The 17,864-nt window shown below is 33.2% G+C and overlaps 1 protein-coding gene across 3 annotated transcripts in view; it reads right to left on the bottom strand.

Moving 5' to 3' along the window:
- Positions 1-362: 362 nt before the first annotated feature.
- Positions 363-17,864, bottom strand: part of LOC124359427 (lipid storage droplets surface-binding protein 1) — a 50,062-nt gene continuing 32,560 nt past the window's right edge. For all 3 annotated transcript variants that reach the window (XM_046812163.1, XM_046812161.1, XM_046812162.1), the window contains exons 5-8: positions 13,696-13,871; positions 9,972-10,229; positions 3,304-3,381; positions 363-1,610 (exon numbers count right to left, since the gene is read on the bottom strand). In XM_046812163.1, the coding sequence (XP_046668119.1) occupies positions 1,293-1,610; positions 3,304-3,381; positions 9,972-10,229; positions 13,696-13,871 (830 nt within the window). In that variant the 3' untranslated portion in view covers positions 363-1,292. The remainder of the gene's footprint in view (positions 1,611-3,303; positions 3,382-9,971; positions 10,230-13,695; positions 13,872-17,864) is intronic.

Below are 17,864 nucleotides of genomic sequence, written 5' to 3'. Positions count from 1 at the left end.
GCTGTTGAATATTTTATTTGAATAATGTTAGTCCAAATAAACGAATACTGTAGGTTTCAATTCAATTTTTCAAAAAAAATGGTATTCATTTCAAAAGTATTTGAAATTACTTTCAGATATTCGAATATGTGAATGCCTAGGCTGTATTTGAATACTATTCGATTCTCCCGTCACTAATGGGCAGGAGAATTGAATCTTTATTCTTAATTCCACAACAAAGCTTGTATATTAAGAGTGCCTTTCATGTTTTTCAGCAACATCACCATCAATAATTTTAATCAATTTAAGTAGAGGCATAAAAGCTGGAAGCAGGATTTTGGAAAATATTTCATATTTAAAGGGTAAAATGTATAACTGTGTAATGTAAGCTAAAAAATTTTATTACAAAATTAACAAGATGCTCTGATAAAACAGGTAAGTACAACAATATTAATAATCCTAATTAAAAACTATTTACACTTTTAGTATGCTTAAGATATTCCACTTAGTAACTTAAATACAGAATATTATCAGTTAATAGATTTATAACTATTATAACATGTTTTGTTATCAAATATTAAATAATTACAAAAATCATGCGAACAAGACTCACACAGTCAATTTTTATTTAATTATATTCTTTTATCAATTAACAATAAAAAATTTCATTTGAGTTTTTCATGTGTATACACATAATTTTAAGCATTACATTAGGAGAGATTGATAAAAAATAACATAAATTCTTTTAATATAACACTAATTTGGCTAAAGTTTAATTAACTTCTTCAACAATCATTATTTCAATCACAATGAGGATGGTAACTTAAAGTTAGAAATATTGAGGCCCAGTATGCTAATTTATACTCAAAGTATTTTTGTGTTTAAAAAATGCAGGTATCAAAAAATGTTGTGGAAAATAACTAATTACAATATTAAATAAACTTGATGCAAGATGGACCAAATTATTAAAAAGATGGTACAAAACTTATGAAAATTATATTTTGCACAAAGAAGTGGTGTTTATGTAGAATGTTATGGATGTTTGTCATTTTTTAATGTCACCAAGAGATTGGTTTTATTAAAACAATAATTTATGGCAAACACCCATAAAACGAGGTTGAGAACCTTTTAACATTCCGCTGTTAACACTTAATGTAAAAAAGGAAAGAATATATCCATTGAATTATAAAACTTTAAAACAACACATAAATTGTACACGTTACAACTCAAAGCACAGATAATATATCCTGTTCTTAAACAATAATAAGCTCTAATGAGATATAATAACAAGTAACCTAACCTAACACATTAGTCTATGAGGACCTGGCAGCAGTAGTGGGAGTAGCAGCAGGGGGAGTGGGGGAACCAGCAGGGGAAGTGGAGGTAGGAGCGGGAGCAGGGACAGCCAGAGGCTCCTGTCCCTCTGGATTTTCGTGGTTAGTCTCCGGAATGGAACAGGAGTCTCCATTCTGTTGAGAATTGGAAGGCTTAGGGGAGGTGGAGGAGGCAGGGCTGGTGTGAGAAGCCTGTGAGGATGACCGTGGAGGCGAAGGGGTCATCACTGAGACTGGTATTACTGCAGACTTTGCACAATCTGATCTTACTTTGCGGATGTATTCAATCAGGCTTATCTGAAAAAGTAACAATTTATTGCTGTATGTTGGACTGAAGAAAACTTCCATTTGCTATTACTAAATATTGCTGTAAAACAACAAGGTTTACATCAAACCCATACATTCAACTAAAAATGAATATTTCACACTACATAAATAGTGACAACAACCCACTCCATACCTGATACCTTGTTAAAAGCATGAAGTTGACTAAAAAAACTATAAATGAGCAATAAACTATGTTTTCACAGTATACAAGGTGTGGAAATTAAATAACAAAACTGATGTAAAAAATTGTATTTTTATTTTATACATAATCACTTATTGTCACCTTCAATGTACACTAGTTCTCAATCTCTACAACGCTCCATATGAATTGTTGGAAACAGTGCTGGAAGTCATCTTTTCTCAGCTCCTTTAGGACACAAACTGCTTTCTCTTTTATAGCTTCTACAGACTCAAATTTTGTCTCTTTTAATGCAGATTTAATCTTAAAGAATAGGTGAAGATCAGGTAAATAAGGTGGATGTTCACTTGGGATGCTATACTTGGCTAGAAATCCCTTGACAGTTAATGCAGAATGAGCTGGCGCATTGTCTTGGTGGAGAACCCATAATTTGTCCTTCCACATTTTAGGGTGTATTTTCCTTACTCCTTGATACAGTTTAAAGAGTACGCCAGTACGCCCAGTAGTAATATTGATTAATTGTGAAGGTTCAACAAAAAAAAAAAAAAAAAAAAAAAAAAAAAAAAAAAAAAAAAAAAAAAGACAATCATCATTGCTTTAAATTTTGACTTGCTCATTCGAGCTTTTTTGGCTCTCGGTGAAGTTGGGCTCTTCCAGTGCATGGACTGACGCTTCATTTCTGGATCACAAGTAAACAATCATGTTTCATCAAATGTTATTATCTCTAAAAAATTCTGGTAATTTTCAATCTTGTACAATATCAGTACAAACATTTTTGCCAATAGGCGAATACTTACTTGATGGTTAGACCGAATCAAATTTACAACATATTCATCCGTTTTTGACATTGAAGGGCGACCTGGCCGCAAATCATCTTCAATGTCTTCTCTGCTATCTTTAAAACGCCTAAACCATTCAAAAACACATGCCTACAATAAACATTCACTGCCATACTCGTACACTTCTTTTAGTAAATATATGTTTCAGTAGCAATTTTTCCAAATTTAAATTTAAATTTAGCAATAATATTACACTAACCATTTTATCTGGAACAATAACGCAAATGTAGGCTCTGACTAAATAATGTTGTTTACAGAAGCGAGACTAGCTGCACACTAAATCGAAAGGTTCATACTAAACAGCTGTTGATTAATGGCGGTTGATGCCTCCTTGATTTGCATCAGTGTCAGTCTCGTTATATAATAGCCACACCTCATATGTACTCATCAAATAATGTGTGATAAAAAGGAAAATCAAACTTATCACATAAAGTACAAAACATTAATGAAAAACTAAAAACCTAATGATGCACAAACTGATTTTGCACAAAAGCTTTTCATATACCATATTTTCCCAGTAAAATTAAAATCCGCTAACTATACATTTTAGTTCTGTTAACAAAATATCAAACAGCTATTAATTTAATAAGCGTTATTATTTAATTATAATAATTTTACTAGACAATCTATTCTGAACAGCTTAGTTTTGAAAATTCCGACTTTTTATTGTTATTATTTTACTTACCACCAGATCAACAGACACTTGGTGAAATCTTGAAACTAGGTTGGCTGCCATTCCCACCAATGGGTCCAGGTGTAACAACTGAAATAAAATGCGCTTTTATAAACATACTAATATCTAATGCATACACTATAATATCAATGAACAATTATTTAAACATAGCTTAATTGTACTATACATAAACTTGATTTAATTGACATCCAATTTTCCCATCTCCAAATAAAACATGAGGAACTCATAATGTGCATGAGTTGAGTAAAGAAACTGAAAATACACATGAGGGGAGAGGTACTGAGGAAGCCAGCCATTGTGGAGAACCGTGGAGAGGGCAGTATTCATGTCTGCGGCGCTGTCCTCCACCCCTCTAACGGCACATTGACGTACAGTCTGTAAACAAGCAAATGCTATTGCTTGGTATGTCTATCTATCCTGTCACTTGCATGTCCCTACCTCTATAAAAAAGGTGGCCTTGAGTTTAGATATAAAGCTAGGTTTTCTCTTGAAAATTATGAGTGAATTAAAAAAAAGAACTGTTTGTTTGGTACCACATGCTCTAGTGTGGAGTGGAGGGGGAACAGTTGCTTATGCACAAAAGCTAGCCACGGTTCACGCTGGCTGGCTTCATCAGTAATGTGTGATGGAAGAGAATTCCTTTCTCATAACATTCTGCTTTGCAACCCTTTATATAAATGTAAAAATATCTCATGAAGTGAATTTTAGTTGAAAGCGCCGTTGTAACTTTACAACTCACCATGCATTATAGATAAGAGTTGCATGTGAATCTTGATGTAGAAGGCAGTGAGAGAAAGTAAAGGTGGGGACATCAAGGTTACACAGTCACTTGCACCCTGGCATCTCTGTTCTTGCCAGTCACATTCGGCTATTTTTCTCTAATATTATTCTCTTTAGATGCACTAAGTTTTTTTACCAAAACAATTGTACTTGTACAGTTAAGTAGGTGTATGTACATACATTTAATGATTTAATGCATTACTGTCCTCTGTTGAGTTTCAGGAAAAAACACACATTTTTTCATCATTTTAACCAAGTTAAGTATCACTTCAAAAAATTTACAGAGTGGGACCTTCTGCTGTAAGTAATATTAGGGTGATATCAGCAAAACTATAAAAAATAGACAATATTATTAAATAATATAATAATAATAAATTTTATATGTAATTTCCTAAAGAAATACATGGTGTCATTAAAATTGAAATATTTCTAGCTTTACATTGTTTTGACTTGATTGATTATTTGATTTTAGTTGGTCGAAGAACTTATTTACTGAGTACTCTTGTTGTTCCACTAGCCAGTCCCAAAGCTGTCTTTTTAGTTTAATCCCTGAAGTATTTTTGAGACTGTCTAGGAGCGAGTTTAGGATTTTACAATTGATGCAGGAGGGTTCTTGCTAAACTGTGTTGTGTGATGAGTGGTATGACTGTAATCAGTTGCCCTTCTGGTACTGTAAGAATGAAGATCCACATTTCTGGGAAGGTTCAGATTCTTTCTGTATATGACAAATAAATAGAGGTAGAATGCTGTGACTCTTAGAAGCTTTAATGAATTAAAACAATTTGCATCAACACTAGACTATTAACCCTAGATTACTTATGTGTCGTAAAAATTACGACTCGCCGTTTCCAAAAATGCTGTATCTAGACAAATAGCGCGCCCCCCCGCCCCCCCACTCCTAGTACCCTTCCTCCCGCCAGTAGACAACACCTGTCGCGGAGTGGGCACGCCAACCGGTCAGTTCTATCATTACGCATTTATATCTGTCTCGTCAATTTGACGACACTTAAGTAGTAACATAACTTTTTTCCCTGAAAGTTGTTGATTGTTTTTATCCTGTTAGATTGGTTTTATTTTCATAGTATAACGCGTTTTAGCAGTAATTATTTGTAGTTAAATTGTAGTAGTTAGTTTTTTCCAAGTTGTAAATATCAGTTTTCATACACCATGGGGTGATGCACAAATAAGGAAATATTTAGAAGAGGATACTGATCCTGACAGTGAAAATGGTGGCAGTGAACAAGAAGATATTTTTAGAGACCGATGACGTGGAAAGCACTGACGCAGACGACACGGATGCTGATGAAACTTACCAACCTCCACTACGGGACCGGAAGCGAGTTTACGTGAGTGAATCGTCTGATAGTGACATTGAGGTTCAGTCGGTTACAAGTAAAAAACGACGTAGGCCTAAAAGTTTGCCTTTACGTCAATCATCTGATAACGGCCCAGTACCTAAAACTAATTCACTAGACCTACCTAATACTGACTCTCCAGCTACTGCAGGTAGCTCAGCTTCTCCTGATGTTCCTCCTAATGATGACTTACTTAGGCCTATACCAAACACACATAATAAAAAACTCCGAATACGTTGCCTAGAGCCCTGAACGACCTAACACCTGACCAACCTACGCCGTGGTCAACTTATGCCTGATCAAACCACAATTTCTGATCAACCTACGCCTGATCCACATCTGTTCATGACCCCAATGCCAGGACTTATCCGAGCTAAGAATGGCCATGTGTGGAACACTCGACCTCAGCCTAACAATACTCGAACACCAATGAGAAACCTCGTTTTTCTCAAGACGAGAGGTTGTTGGTAATGCCCGTAACTCTATTTTACCCTTGTCTTGTTTTTATGGAAATTTTTTGATGAACATATGTTCAATACAGTTTGTCAGATTATACCAACGAAGAAATTGAGCGGGTGAGTGAGTAACAACTACAATGACCCTACAATAAATACCATTCAACCTACTAACTTAGATGAAATGAAAGCTTTTGTCGGACTCCTTGTAAACTCTAGCATGGAAGCAAAGACAACCATCTTGCTGCAAGAGAGATGTTCGACAGTGAATGGAGTGGCTCCAGGTACAAGTGTGTAATGACTTGCGATCGTTTTCAGTTTCTAATACTTTGTCTTAGATTTGACGACAAAGCAACGCGCAATGAGCGCAAATGCACTGACCCTTTTGCTCCAATACGAGATGTGTGGGAAGCATTTATTTTGAACTCCCGAACAAAGTATAAGCCAGGCAGCTACGTAACGATTGATGAGCAGCTCCTTGCGTTTCGTGGGAAAATGTCCTTTTAGGATGTACATTTCCTAACAAGCCCGCCAAATATGGGATCAAACTTGTATGTTGCTGTGACAACACTACATACTACATGATTGATAGTGAACCATATTTGGGAAAGAAAACTCTCACAGGAAACCAGCTGGCAGCAAAGTTGACAACAAGCATCCACGGCTCTAACAGAAGTGTAACCACTGACAACTGGTTCACGAACATCAAGCTGGCAGAGGACTTGTTGCAGGATCCTTCAAATTGACAACTGTTGGGACAATCCGTCTAAAAAAGAAAAGGTGTCCCAATTGAGCTTGGAAATCGAAAAGAAAAGCCTGTAGAGTCATCGATATTTCTCTTTGACCGAGAGACACAACTTTGGTTTCTTACAAACCTAAACGAAACAAGGTAGTAGTACTCTTATCTACCATGCACAGTGGTCCGACACTTAATTCCAACACAAAGAAACCTGAAATTATCCACACATACAACTCAACAAAAGGAGCAGTTGATACGCTTAGACCAAAATGTGTGGAGGACATGTCATGCAGTTAGAAAAACCCGTCGATGGCCCCTCTGCATTTTTATGGCATATTGAACATTGCCTTTGTGAACTCATATGTGATTTACTGCATGAACAATCTTCGGCTGGGGGAAACAAACCACTCCAAAGAAAAAGCTTACATGAAGCAGTTGTGTAAGGAGCTAACAGAACCACATATGAGATCGCGCCTTCAAATACCTCAACTGAGGAGGAACACTCGAACTGAAATTTGTGAGCTGCTTGGAATTGCAGTAGCACCACAAGCCCCAACAGCTCAAGGAGCCAGAAAAACATGTTTTTACTGTCCAGCTGCCCTCAGAAGAATGACTACTTACATATTGTGTTCACTGCGGCCATCCAATATGTGGACAGCACCGGGCCGTATGCTGCTTAGACTGTGACAAATAAGTACCCAATGATACTGAAAACCTAATGTTTATCAATCTACCTAAACAATAAAATACAAATGTAAAAATTTTTCCAATACCAATAAAGTAGTCTCCAACTTGTATATTTTGATATAAATGTGTGTTTAATTCAATATAACAATTTTCTTGTATACAACATTTTTTTTTTTTTTCAAACCCTGTATTTTGAAAATGTTTGTCAAATCTAGGTACGAAATGAATTTTTTTTTCACAGGATGTGGCAATGATAAACCTTTCAAAATTTTTTCACCAAAGCTTTAAAGAGTTGTAAACCAACACAGGAATATTTATATAATTAAAAAACATGTTTAAGGCCTTATATAAAAAAAATATATGTGAGTCGTCAAAATTACGACACTTAAGTAATAATGTAACAATAAAAAAGGCTTAAGTAATCTAGGGTTAAGGAAGGGAAAGAAAACTGCATCTTCAGCAGATAACAGTGTCTTGGAAGGTACAAATTAATTGTGGTTTATCCAGAAAACCCTATTAAGATTCCGTCATTTGTCAGAAATGCTTGCAGTTTATTGATAGCTCAATGAACCAAATGATGTCAAACAGCCGTAGCTGGGTTCTGATATATTATCTTATTCTGGAAATTATAATTTTGATTACTTATAAAAATTAAATTAAAAAATATTAAATAGCCTAGTTGTTTTTCAAAAAAAAATGCAATTATCACCATCAAACAATTTAAAAAATATTATTTAAAATCTGTTAACCTATAATAAATTACTGTTTATTATTACTAGTGTGTGTGTTTTTTTCTAAAATAATTTATCAATAAATGCTGTTAACATACGAATGGTCGAAATAGAAAGTGGACCAAGATAAACACTTTCAGTTTTGATATCATTCTCCGCCTTTTGAATAAAAAGAACCATGTAATGGTAAAATTGACCAACATCTAGCAGCTGTACTTGTTTTAATATTGATAAAGAACTGTTGGTCCAAACAGATGTCTGTTATTTTTCTAAGGAGACTGCACAAGACCAACCCTATGAATTATTGACAAAATGGATCACATCATATTTAATATTATGTAACACAAGTTTGGGATATGACAAAATAGACCAATATGTACAACTGATTGTAAAAAAGTTTGTTTGGGTGTTTTCTGTTTAAAGAGCTTTTACTGAAACATTCTAAAAATAAAAAATGCAATGTTGGCCAATTTCACTAATGAAACAAACCAACCAAAATTTTGAAAAGAATGTGTTTAAGTGAAAAACTGCAATAAAAAAATTAACCTTGCAAAAATTAGGCGACATTAAAAATATTACAGTGCAAATTTGATTGGAACACATGGTTTCTAAGAAAAGTAATCTAACATAACTATTTACTTTTAAAATCTTAGATTTTGGTATTGGTCTACTTTGCATTTTAATCACACATATGCACTTAACTAAAACTTGTTATATTATAATATTTTCAAAATATCTTTCATTACGGGAAATAGGAATTGAAAATGGAATTTTTATAAACAAATTTATAAGCAAATTATTTCTATTACCTCTTGTAACTAAAAATTCATCCCAGATTTTTTAAATGACCTTAAATAAACAAAAAATTGTTTGTTTTTACCACACATGTCAGATAAAAAGGCAAAAATAATAAAAAAGATATAATAGGTTAGTCCTTTCAAAAATTTAGCTTTTTAAGTTTTCATTGTTTTCTCAATCATTGATGACGTTATGTTTATTATATCCATAAAATTAAGAAGGACCAAACTATACACTCTATATAAAAATTATTGTACAAATTATATTCAAACTAACCCAAATACCAGTTTATATAAATTTTCAGTGTGAAATAAAAATTCTTAATTACTGCAGTTGTATTGCCAACTTTTGGTAATATCTAAACATGCTCAACAGAAGCAGAATGACATGCCCACCCATAACATCTAGTGGCAAAGCTGCTGACTATATTGTGTTTAGTTTATGTTAGAGAACGCAAAGGATCAAGGTATTATTGCGTGACAAGATATCTCATAAGTGGCCCTTTTTCAGGCCTACATAAACCTTTTCAGTGGATAGAAATAAACCTGATAATATCCTTAAATCAGTTAAAATTGATTTTGATTTGATTTTCAGTAAATATCCAGCGTTGAGACAACCATGGCCTTACTCAGCTTTGTAGTGCCTTGGAAAAGAAAAGGCTCCGTCATGTCTTGTCACTGAATTTGTTGAATAAATGTTTGAAGTTACAGTTACAGTACAAAGTAATAATTTTTAGCTACTGATATATGGCTACTATTATTTCTTAAGGTTATTTGATAGAAAGTAATGTTTGGGAGAAATTTAAAACAAGCAGTATTAGTTCATAAAGTTACAAAGTTAATGAATATACTCATTTTGAGATTATCTAACTAGTAATTGAGCAAATTTAACATTATTTGTCATTTACATTAAAAAAAAACTTTCCAAGCAGATTGTTTGGTATCCATGTTGTCAAAAACCAGTTTAGATCCATAAAGCAAATTGTCCTATTAGAATTACCATGTGCACTCCATGCAAGTTGCAGACAACCCAATCCAGGATGCAATAATAGTAGAATATCTGTCTATTCTTACATGGTCTGCTAGTAACGTACTGGTGTAGTGGGGGACAATACCTTTAGCAGGTAGTCTGCCCACCAGATGGTGTTGTATGCTGCAATGTGCGCTGCGTGTAGTCCGTACTGTGTCAGCACAAGGACTTTGGTACCCGAGTAGTTGGTAAGGTGCACAACACGACGAGCCATCTCACGTGTCAACATCGCAATCAGCTGCTCCAGATTTGCTGGGGGTACCTGATTCTCTGGTTCATCCTTGCTCAACTCCAACCATACCTCTTTGGCTTTCTCCATGAAGGCTTTCGGATCATGTGCCAACTGTGATGAATATTTAAGTTAGTTTACTATCTATTCCTACAAGTTTATCACAGGTTCTTATGTGAAATACAAATAATTTATCCATGAAATGCACATTATTTTCATAATACCAATTACAAAATAATGTGCAAAGGCATACAAATATCAGACTTACAGTTCGTACGGTAAAACCTTCCATATCCAGCCTAATGTGGCACTGAGGTTGGCTGGGAAATGTTAAATCCAGATATTGTAATATGATTGAGTACTGCTCAAGAACTCTTTCACATGAAGTTTTATGAATTGATTATACAATCTAACATTTATCATATATTTAAACTTAAAGACTGTACTGGATATATTTAGATGTGTTTTTGTGCTTAGATATGTACAATTTAAAATAAATAATACAGGTAATTACAGATTTATTTTAGAAAAAAACATGAGACCTTTAGTAATGTACAATGTTTAAAACTCAGGATCTTAACGCATTAAAAAAGTCAAAAATATAAAGCACACACCAGAACTAATGGCTGTTGTTCCTAACAATAGCACAGATGAGGCCATTGGAAGGGGAAATATAGCTCCCATCCCTCTCTCATCACTCAGTGACCTCACCCCTTGCTCTGCTTGTAGAAGGGAATGCTAGAAAGGTAGCTTGATCACTTTCTCGCAAAGCCAACAGTTACAAAATTGTATCATTTATCACCAGGCTGGGCAAAAGAGATGCAAGATATTACATTTAACTTATGCATTGACATTTAACTATTTGTTTATGGCTCTTAATTTTTATTATAAAGGTGTTTACATATGTCTAATGAATCTGTAAAATAATTATGGATTTGAATGATTTTTTTTTTACTCAGCGGCCCATCATAAACTCTTCAACTGAGTAAAACGCCAGCAGGTGTTAAATTAATGGAATTTTTCAAGATTATTTAAATGTTTATTACCTCAGAGAGCTTATTTGTTAGTCTCACACCAATTTGTGAAACAATGTCGTTCTGTGTTTATAAAGTTTTCCCTGCCTCTCATCTCATATTGTTGAACATCCCTGCCTTGGACCAATTCACATCTGAATTAACAGTAAAGGGCGACTTCGAGAATATAAAGACGGTGGTTAACACTTCAAGCTCCCTAAAGGAATCTTAACACAGCTCTCTGGAGTTAAGAATTTTGATAGCTTTCTTTTGTGTGCTAGATAATCTTTCAAGTTGGTAGTTAGAACAGCTGCCTATAATGTCAAGCCATAAGATAAATGTGGATGTATCAAACCATAATAGGCTACTTTTAATACATCCATGGAACAAAATTTTGCAATTTTAACAAGACATAAATGCCGGAAGCAACATTTGAGTAAAAGGTTTCTGTATGATAGTCCCATGTGAACCCTTGATCAAGGTACAAACTAAGGAACATGGTGGATTCAGCTTCTTCCAAGAGAATGATATTCATCATCACCATGGGTATACTCCTGCTTCAGTTGTCTAAGGCACAATCATGTTTGATTTCAAACTGTTTGTTTTCAAATGAATCCTTGAAAAATTCTCATTGCATGAGTTCCACTCAGTGAATGACTTCACTTCAAGATTGTGTTTTTTTTATCTAATACAGAGGGATGTATCGTTGGCAAATTGAACTTTCTTTCCATTCTTGATTGAATAATTCAACCTGTTGATATGTATGTGGAAAAGAACTGGCCCCAATATTGATCCCTGGGAGAAATCATAGGGTATTTGCACTGTGCTTGACAGTGCATTCAAATGTACACGTATTATTCAACCTTAAGACAAGATGAGAGCCAATCAGGCGGCAAACCCCGAGTACCGATTGACCACAATAATTGGTGCAACAGTGTCACATGATGCAACCAGTCAAAAGCTTTGGAAAGGTCAAGAAATTTGCTTAGCATATGTTCTCTCCTTTCAGGTCATCAACAACACTGTAAATGAGATCATAACTTAATATAACATAAGATAATCTAATTTTTATTCCTATATTTTATTTGAATACAAATCCAATAATCTGGCAGAGAAGAGTCTTTTATAATTGTTAGTCTCATCATCTGATTGAGCGGACTTGACATATATAAATGTAAATCTTAAATTTACATATATAAAGACAGATATATCTGTACTCTGTTTTTGTATTGCAAGCCATTACTTCCAAGGCCACATTTCATGTGCAGGAGCTAGAGGTAGTTAGAGAGTTCCTGGTCTGGACTGAACGGCAGATGTATGAGTCCCAACTAAGTATTCAGCCTTTTAGAATATTTTAGTATTGTCTATATTCTTTACTTTTCTCTTCTACTCTCCTAAAAATTCATCATTCGAAACAGTAGACCTCCCATTTCATTGAGCTGTCTAACCCACCTCAACACCATTCCATCACCCATTGCACTTCCACATTGAGTAATCTAACAACAATTTTGGTTACCTTATCATTCCTTAATTTTAAAACGTGAATTCAAAGGCCAGATATGACAGTCGGTAGGATTATAAATAAAATTGTCACTTTAAACATAAATTACAAGAATAATGAATCGTAATGGCATCTGTGTGGTGCTGATGAACACAGAAAACCAATGCTTAGTACTTATGCAATGAGTGAAAGAATGCTGTGGTAACATTATAGTCAAGCAACCAGTAATTAGAAATGTATTGTCACATAACATTACATAATTGTAGTAGATAAGATATACAATGAACAGGTGACTCATCAATACAGCAACACTTACTTTCCTTATGTGCCCGGGAATTATAGAAGTGTTGAGGCATCAGACTAACTGGACTTTACTTCTGGGTGCCAATCATAAAGTTTGAGCATCTTCCCATACTCTTTACAAATTCATCATGAATTTCATAATCTTCATACAAATACAATATATTATTACTTATCATAAAACTGATGCAATCCATGGCTAAAAAAAAAAAAAAAATGTTGTGTTGGTAGAACTTAAAAGATCATGAAATCTGTCAATTTTGTTTGACACAGATCTAAAATTTTGGGTTTCTGTTGTATTTTTAAGATTCTGTTTACCTTAGTTTGTAATATTCAGATTTTGTGTATTAATTTTACATATTTACTCCTTTCTGATGTCATAGTCTAAAAATATTTATGAGCAACTTAACCTCACATTACATATACAGTGCAGGAATATTCAACTGACAGAGAAATATGTAGGTAGTATTTGTGTTTGGGCTCTTCATAGCAGATTCTCTGTATATGTTTCTCTCTGTGAATATTCCATTTATTTACAAAATACAGTATCTGAAGTGAGCAGAATACTGTCTATATGAGTTTGGCATTCATTTCCTTATAAAAAATTTAGTAAAAAGTTGAGAGTTTGCGGCAAAACATTGAGGAAAGGTGTTGTATAAATAGGCTTTATAAGATGTATTTCATTATATTTGATACTTTAAAAATTTGATTAAGATTTATAAAAGTGATTCTTCTATTACCAACTAATATACAAAGAGATACTCACAAGGTCAACAAGGTAGACGAGACAGCGGATGGTATCTGCTCCCTGCTGTTTGAGGGCCTTGGCTTCTGCGATGGTACGGCGAGTCAGGCGACGCTGCAGCTTGCGGCCAAACTGGTTCACATGTAGGAATGTCTTTACTGTCTTGCTGTCAGAGGCGGTGGCTGGAGATGAGGAATCTTGGGGGCAAAAACACATGGTTAATAGTAGCCTATTATCTAATCTATGTTACCTAAACAACTTATATCATTAGTCTTAACAAAAATTTCTTGTAAGCCAGAATTATTTTTCTGATTTTACGATCATTATAATTTGTATACAGTGAAAAGTAAATTACTAACACCAACATTTTAAATTATGTTTGTTTAATTCGACTAAAAATATTATGTTTCAACTTATTATGGCAGTTTAAGGCAACTAACATATTAGCTGCTTGTACAAACATGAGCTGGAGGGTGCTCATAGGGTACAAGCTCCTCCTGCAAAACTTTGAAAAAAAAACATTAAAATTTCACCAAGTATTTTTTTAAAGATAAAACACATTTATGAGGTCTTAAATCTCAACACTTTTCAGGTGTAAGACTATCAAGGCCCTATTTTAGAGGGAATTTTATACTTCCAAAACTACCCAGTGTGTCAAGCACCTCTGAAATCAATTTTAATAATAATCACAAAATATTTAAATTATTTGGTGTCTGAACAACTTTTAGCTATGTGCTATTTAACTTTGTGAATACTACCTTAGGAAATAACTTAAAATCAATTTATTAATCAATGGCTTCAATCTGTGATTAAATTAAACTTCGGGATATAACTGTCTGTTTCAAAATAACATATGCTCACAGCTAATGACACTTAAAGGTAGAAAATACTGTATGTTTAGAGATAAAATCAAAATACTTTTAGGAACATCATAAAATTAAAATATTAAGTAAGATTAATGGTTAAAATTTTTATTAACGGTTCAAAAGACATAGGTATACATATTTATAGCCTTTAAAATCAGGTAATGATTCCTGATGTTCACAGGCAAACAGTTATAATTATTTTAGTCTGAATAATTAATTTAAAATAATTTAATCTTAGTTTTAAACTTTACCTAAATTAACCCATTTTCCCTCAGGGCCTACACATTAGCTGCTTGGTAGCAAAAGTATTTACATTATAGATTAAATGGGGTGTTTTGTTTTGTTATGACTGCAATATTCTAAAATATTACCAGCATAGCAGGATAAGAAAAGAGTTAAATTGGACAAATGCTTTGTTTTACCCCTAGCCCCCCTTGGTTAACTTTTACTAGATAATATTATATCAAAAACAATTTGATCACCTGCAATTAAATTTTACTTAATTGTATAATATGGATAGGACACTTTACAAATAAATATTAATTTTTCAAATGACTATTTTTTACATAGCAGTCTTATTAAAAAGCTTAATGTTAATTTATAAGAAAATCCCACAAATAAATAGAAAATTAGAAATAAATTTATAAAACATTTATTATTCCCCTAAAAAGTTTTTTTTTATTAAGTGTGATATTTTTAAATTTTAATACTAAACTTTTTAACAGGCTGCTATTTATTCAAGAATAACCATTGGAAAAAGTGAATCATTCATATAAGAAATATAAAGTTCTAAGATAAAGTTCTAAGAAAATTGTTACATGTCACTGTAATTATCAATCTGTTCTTAGTATAAAAATAATTTCGTAAAAAGAAAATGGCAACTAGGTGCAAAAACAGTATTTCCAGACACTTCAACAGTTAATTTGTTTCTAATTTTGTTTTGGTGAATCACTTTATAGAAGATTACAGCATCATTATAAATCACTCTTTATATCCAGAGTAGTTTTGACACAGTGCTGTTTAGGAACCTAATTAGTTGTGATGGAGTAAAATAACACCATGAACTTTCCACTCCAAACCTTTTTTACACAATAAGAGGTATACACACACACGTATCAATTTTCCCTGCACGTACTCTTGTGGTGCATGGGGACTGTAAACTATCCTGTCTTATTATTACTGAATAAAGATTTTTGTGACTTGTGACACAAACGCACACACATATACAAAGAGTTAATATCATCATATATATATATATATATATATATATATATATATATATATATATATATATATATATATATATGTGCGTGTATAATGAATATTAACTCTTAGCAAAAGTTTTTCTTGTTCTAGGTTTTTAAATCTTCCCACTTTATATAAGTAACATTTTATGTTTTTGTTATTTTATCAAACTGAATGTACAGTAACTATAATAAGTTTGAGTTCAAACTAAATATTGTTTTACCATTAAACTTTTCATCAAAGTTGAGAACAGCCGAGGCTATAACAGAAGCAAGGAGTTCTTTTCCTCGTTTATTCAGGAGGAGTCCACTCTTTTTGAAATGTCCTCTTCGAAACATTGAGGTATTGATCATTGAAACATGACTTATTTTTGACAAAATCCTCCGAAGCTCACCATTTAGAGTGCAGATGTTTTGATTAATGACTCCGTTAGAAGGAAGATCAAACTGTGGTAATACAGGGCACACTAGTAAATTAGTTGATTTCAAGCTGGAAACAAATTTTTCTATGTTTTCCAAGAATACTTTAGAAGCAATTTTGACATCTCCACCAACGATCATATCATCCATGCCTGATATCAAAACTACAAAATCACTTTTCGTAAAAGTTTTTGTGCCTTTTATTGCGTTAGTTACTATGTAACTAGAAGATGCTCCGGGATTAACACACACATAGATATCAGTTTTGGAAAATTTCTTCTTTAACTTAGCTGCCAGTTGTTTTCCATGACTGTCGGAATACACGTGTAAACGGTCTAAATTCTTCCATCTCAACTTTTCAGCTCTATTCCCATTATTTATTGCACCGCTTGGGTTTTCATGAGTCGACCCGTTAGCTCTCTCAGACTCTTCTGAAACATTACCGAAAAGAGAGTCTGAGAGCTAATTCCGGGAAATTTACTTTTAATTTATATTTTCAATTTAACTGTGTTTAATAAAAATATTCTAATTGTTATTTTCAATTTGAGCCCTAATCTTCCCTCAATTAAGAAGAAATATTTTTGATAGCATTCTCCATGATTCTCAATTACTGATTCAGATTAATATGTGTTTGGCAGTTGAATCTTGGCAATCCTCCAATATCTTAATTTGTTTTCATTTCATAGTCACAGTATGAATCATTCATGGTGCATTTCTCCCACTTAAATCTTTTTAAACGTATTAATAATTATGTTTTATAATTGTAATATTTACTTGTAAATCAATAAATTAAGAGTTTCTGACGTATAATGGCAATTAGAGGAGCAAATCAGTATCCAATATGTGATTAACATCTCAGTTAGTAGCTAGGCTCTAACCATTAAATAATAGTTTAGGTCCTCTCCCATACACCTGATGGTTAAATTTGGAGCTCTTGGTTACTGTATTGATCTGTACTGTAATATCTAATTACAGTACAGATCAATACAGTAACTAATACACAGGCTATACCACAATGTAAGGTACATTACTACTGAAACTTCAAAAATACACAAACAGTTTTCCTGTAACACACTTTTCCTTGAGCACAAAATAAAGGGTATTGAGAAACAAATATATTGTGACACACAAGAGGCACATTTGGAAAATAAGTACACCAAAATTACCTTATAGAGGCAGGTCAAAATTAATCAAAAATGAAATGTAATATTTAAAGACTGTAAGATACCGAATAATGTTATAAAATTCAGCAAAAATTAATTATAGTCCAGGAGCTAATTTGAATTGTATAATCACATAACTAGTTAAGAAATAAATGGAAATCAGCCATGCTGGTTTTAGAGGAGGTGAAATGGGAGGATATAAATAGGGTAAAAGATATGAAATGATAATAATTGTTTCAGTTCATACTTTTCTTACCTTGACAAACCTTAACAGGTTGATTGCATTGAACACACATTACTACTACCCCGGCTCTCCTAAAGTTGGTAGGTACATTACTTGTGTTGCAGAGAAGGTGTTAAAGACACATAAATAAATGTTTTATTAGTGTCAGCTAATAATATACAGACCATCTAAATGACTGAAGTGATGACTTTCGATCTCTTTATCTAATAGTCTGACTGTAATATAATTTTTGTTGATGTGCCAGTTTGAAGTT

The sequence above is a fragment of the Homalodisca vitripennis genome, chromosome 4, assembly GCF_021130785.1.
Source record: "Homalodisca vitripennis isolate AUS2020 chromosome 4, UT_GWSS_2.1, whole genome shotgun sequence".
Taxonomy (NCBI): Eukaryota; Metazoa; Arthropoda; class Insecta; order Hemiptera; family Cicadellidae; genus Homalodisca; species Homalodisca vitripennis.
Note: the sequence above shows the minus strand (reverse complement) of the source record. Positions and strands in the feature narration are given on the sequence as shown.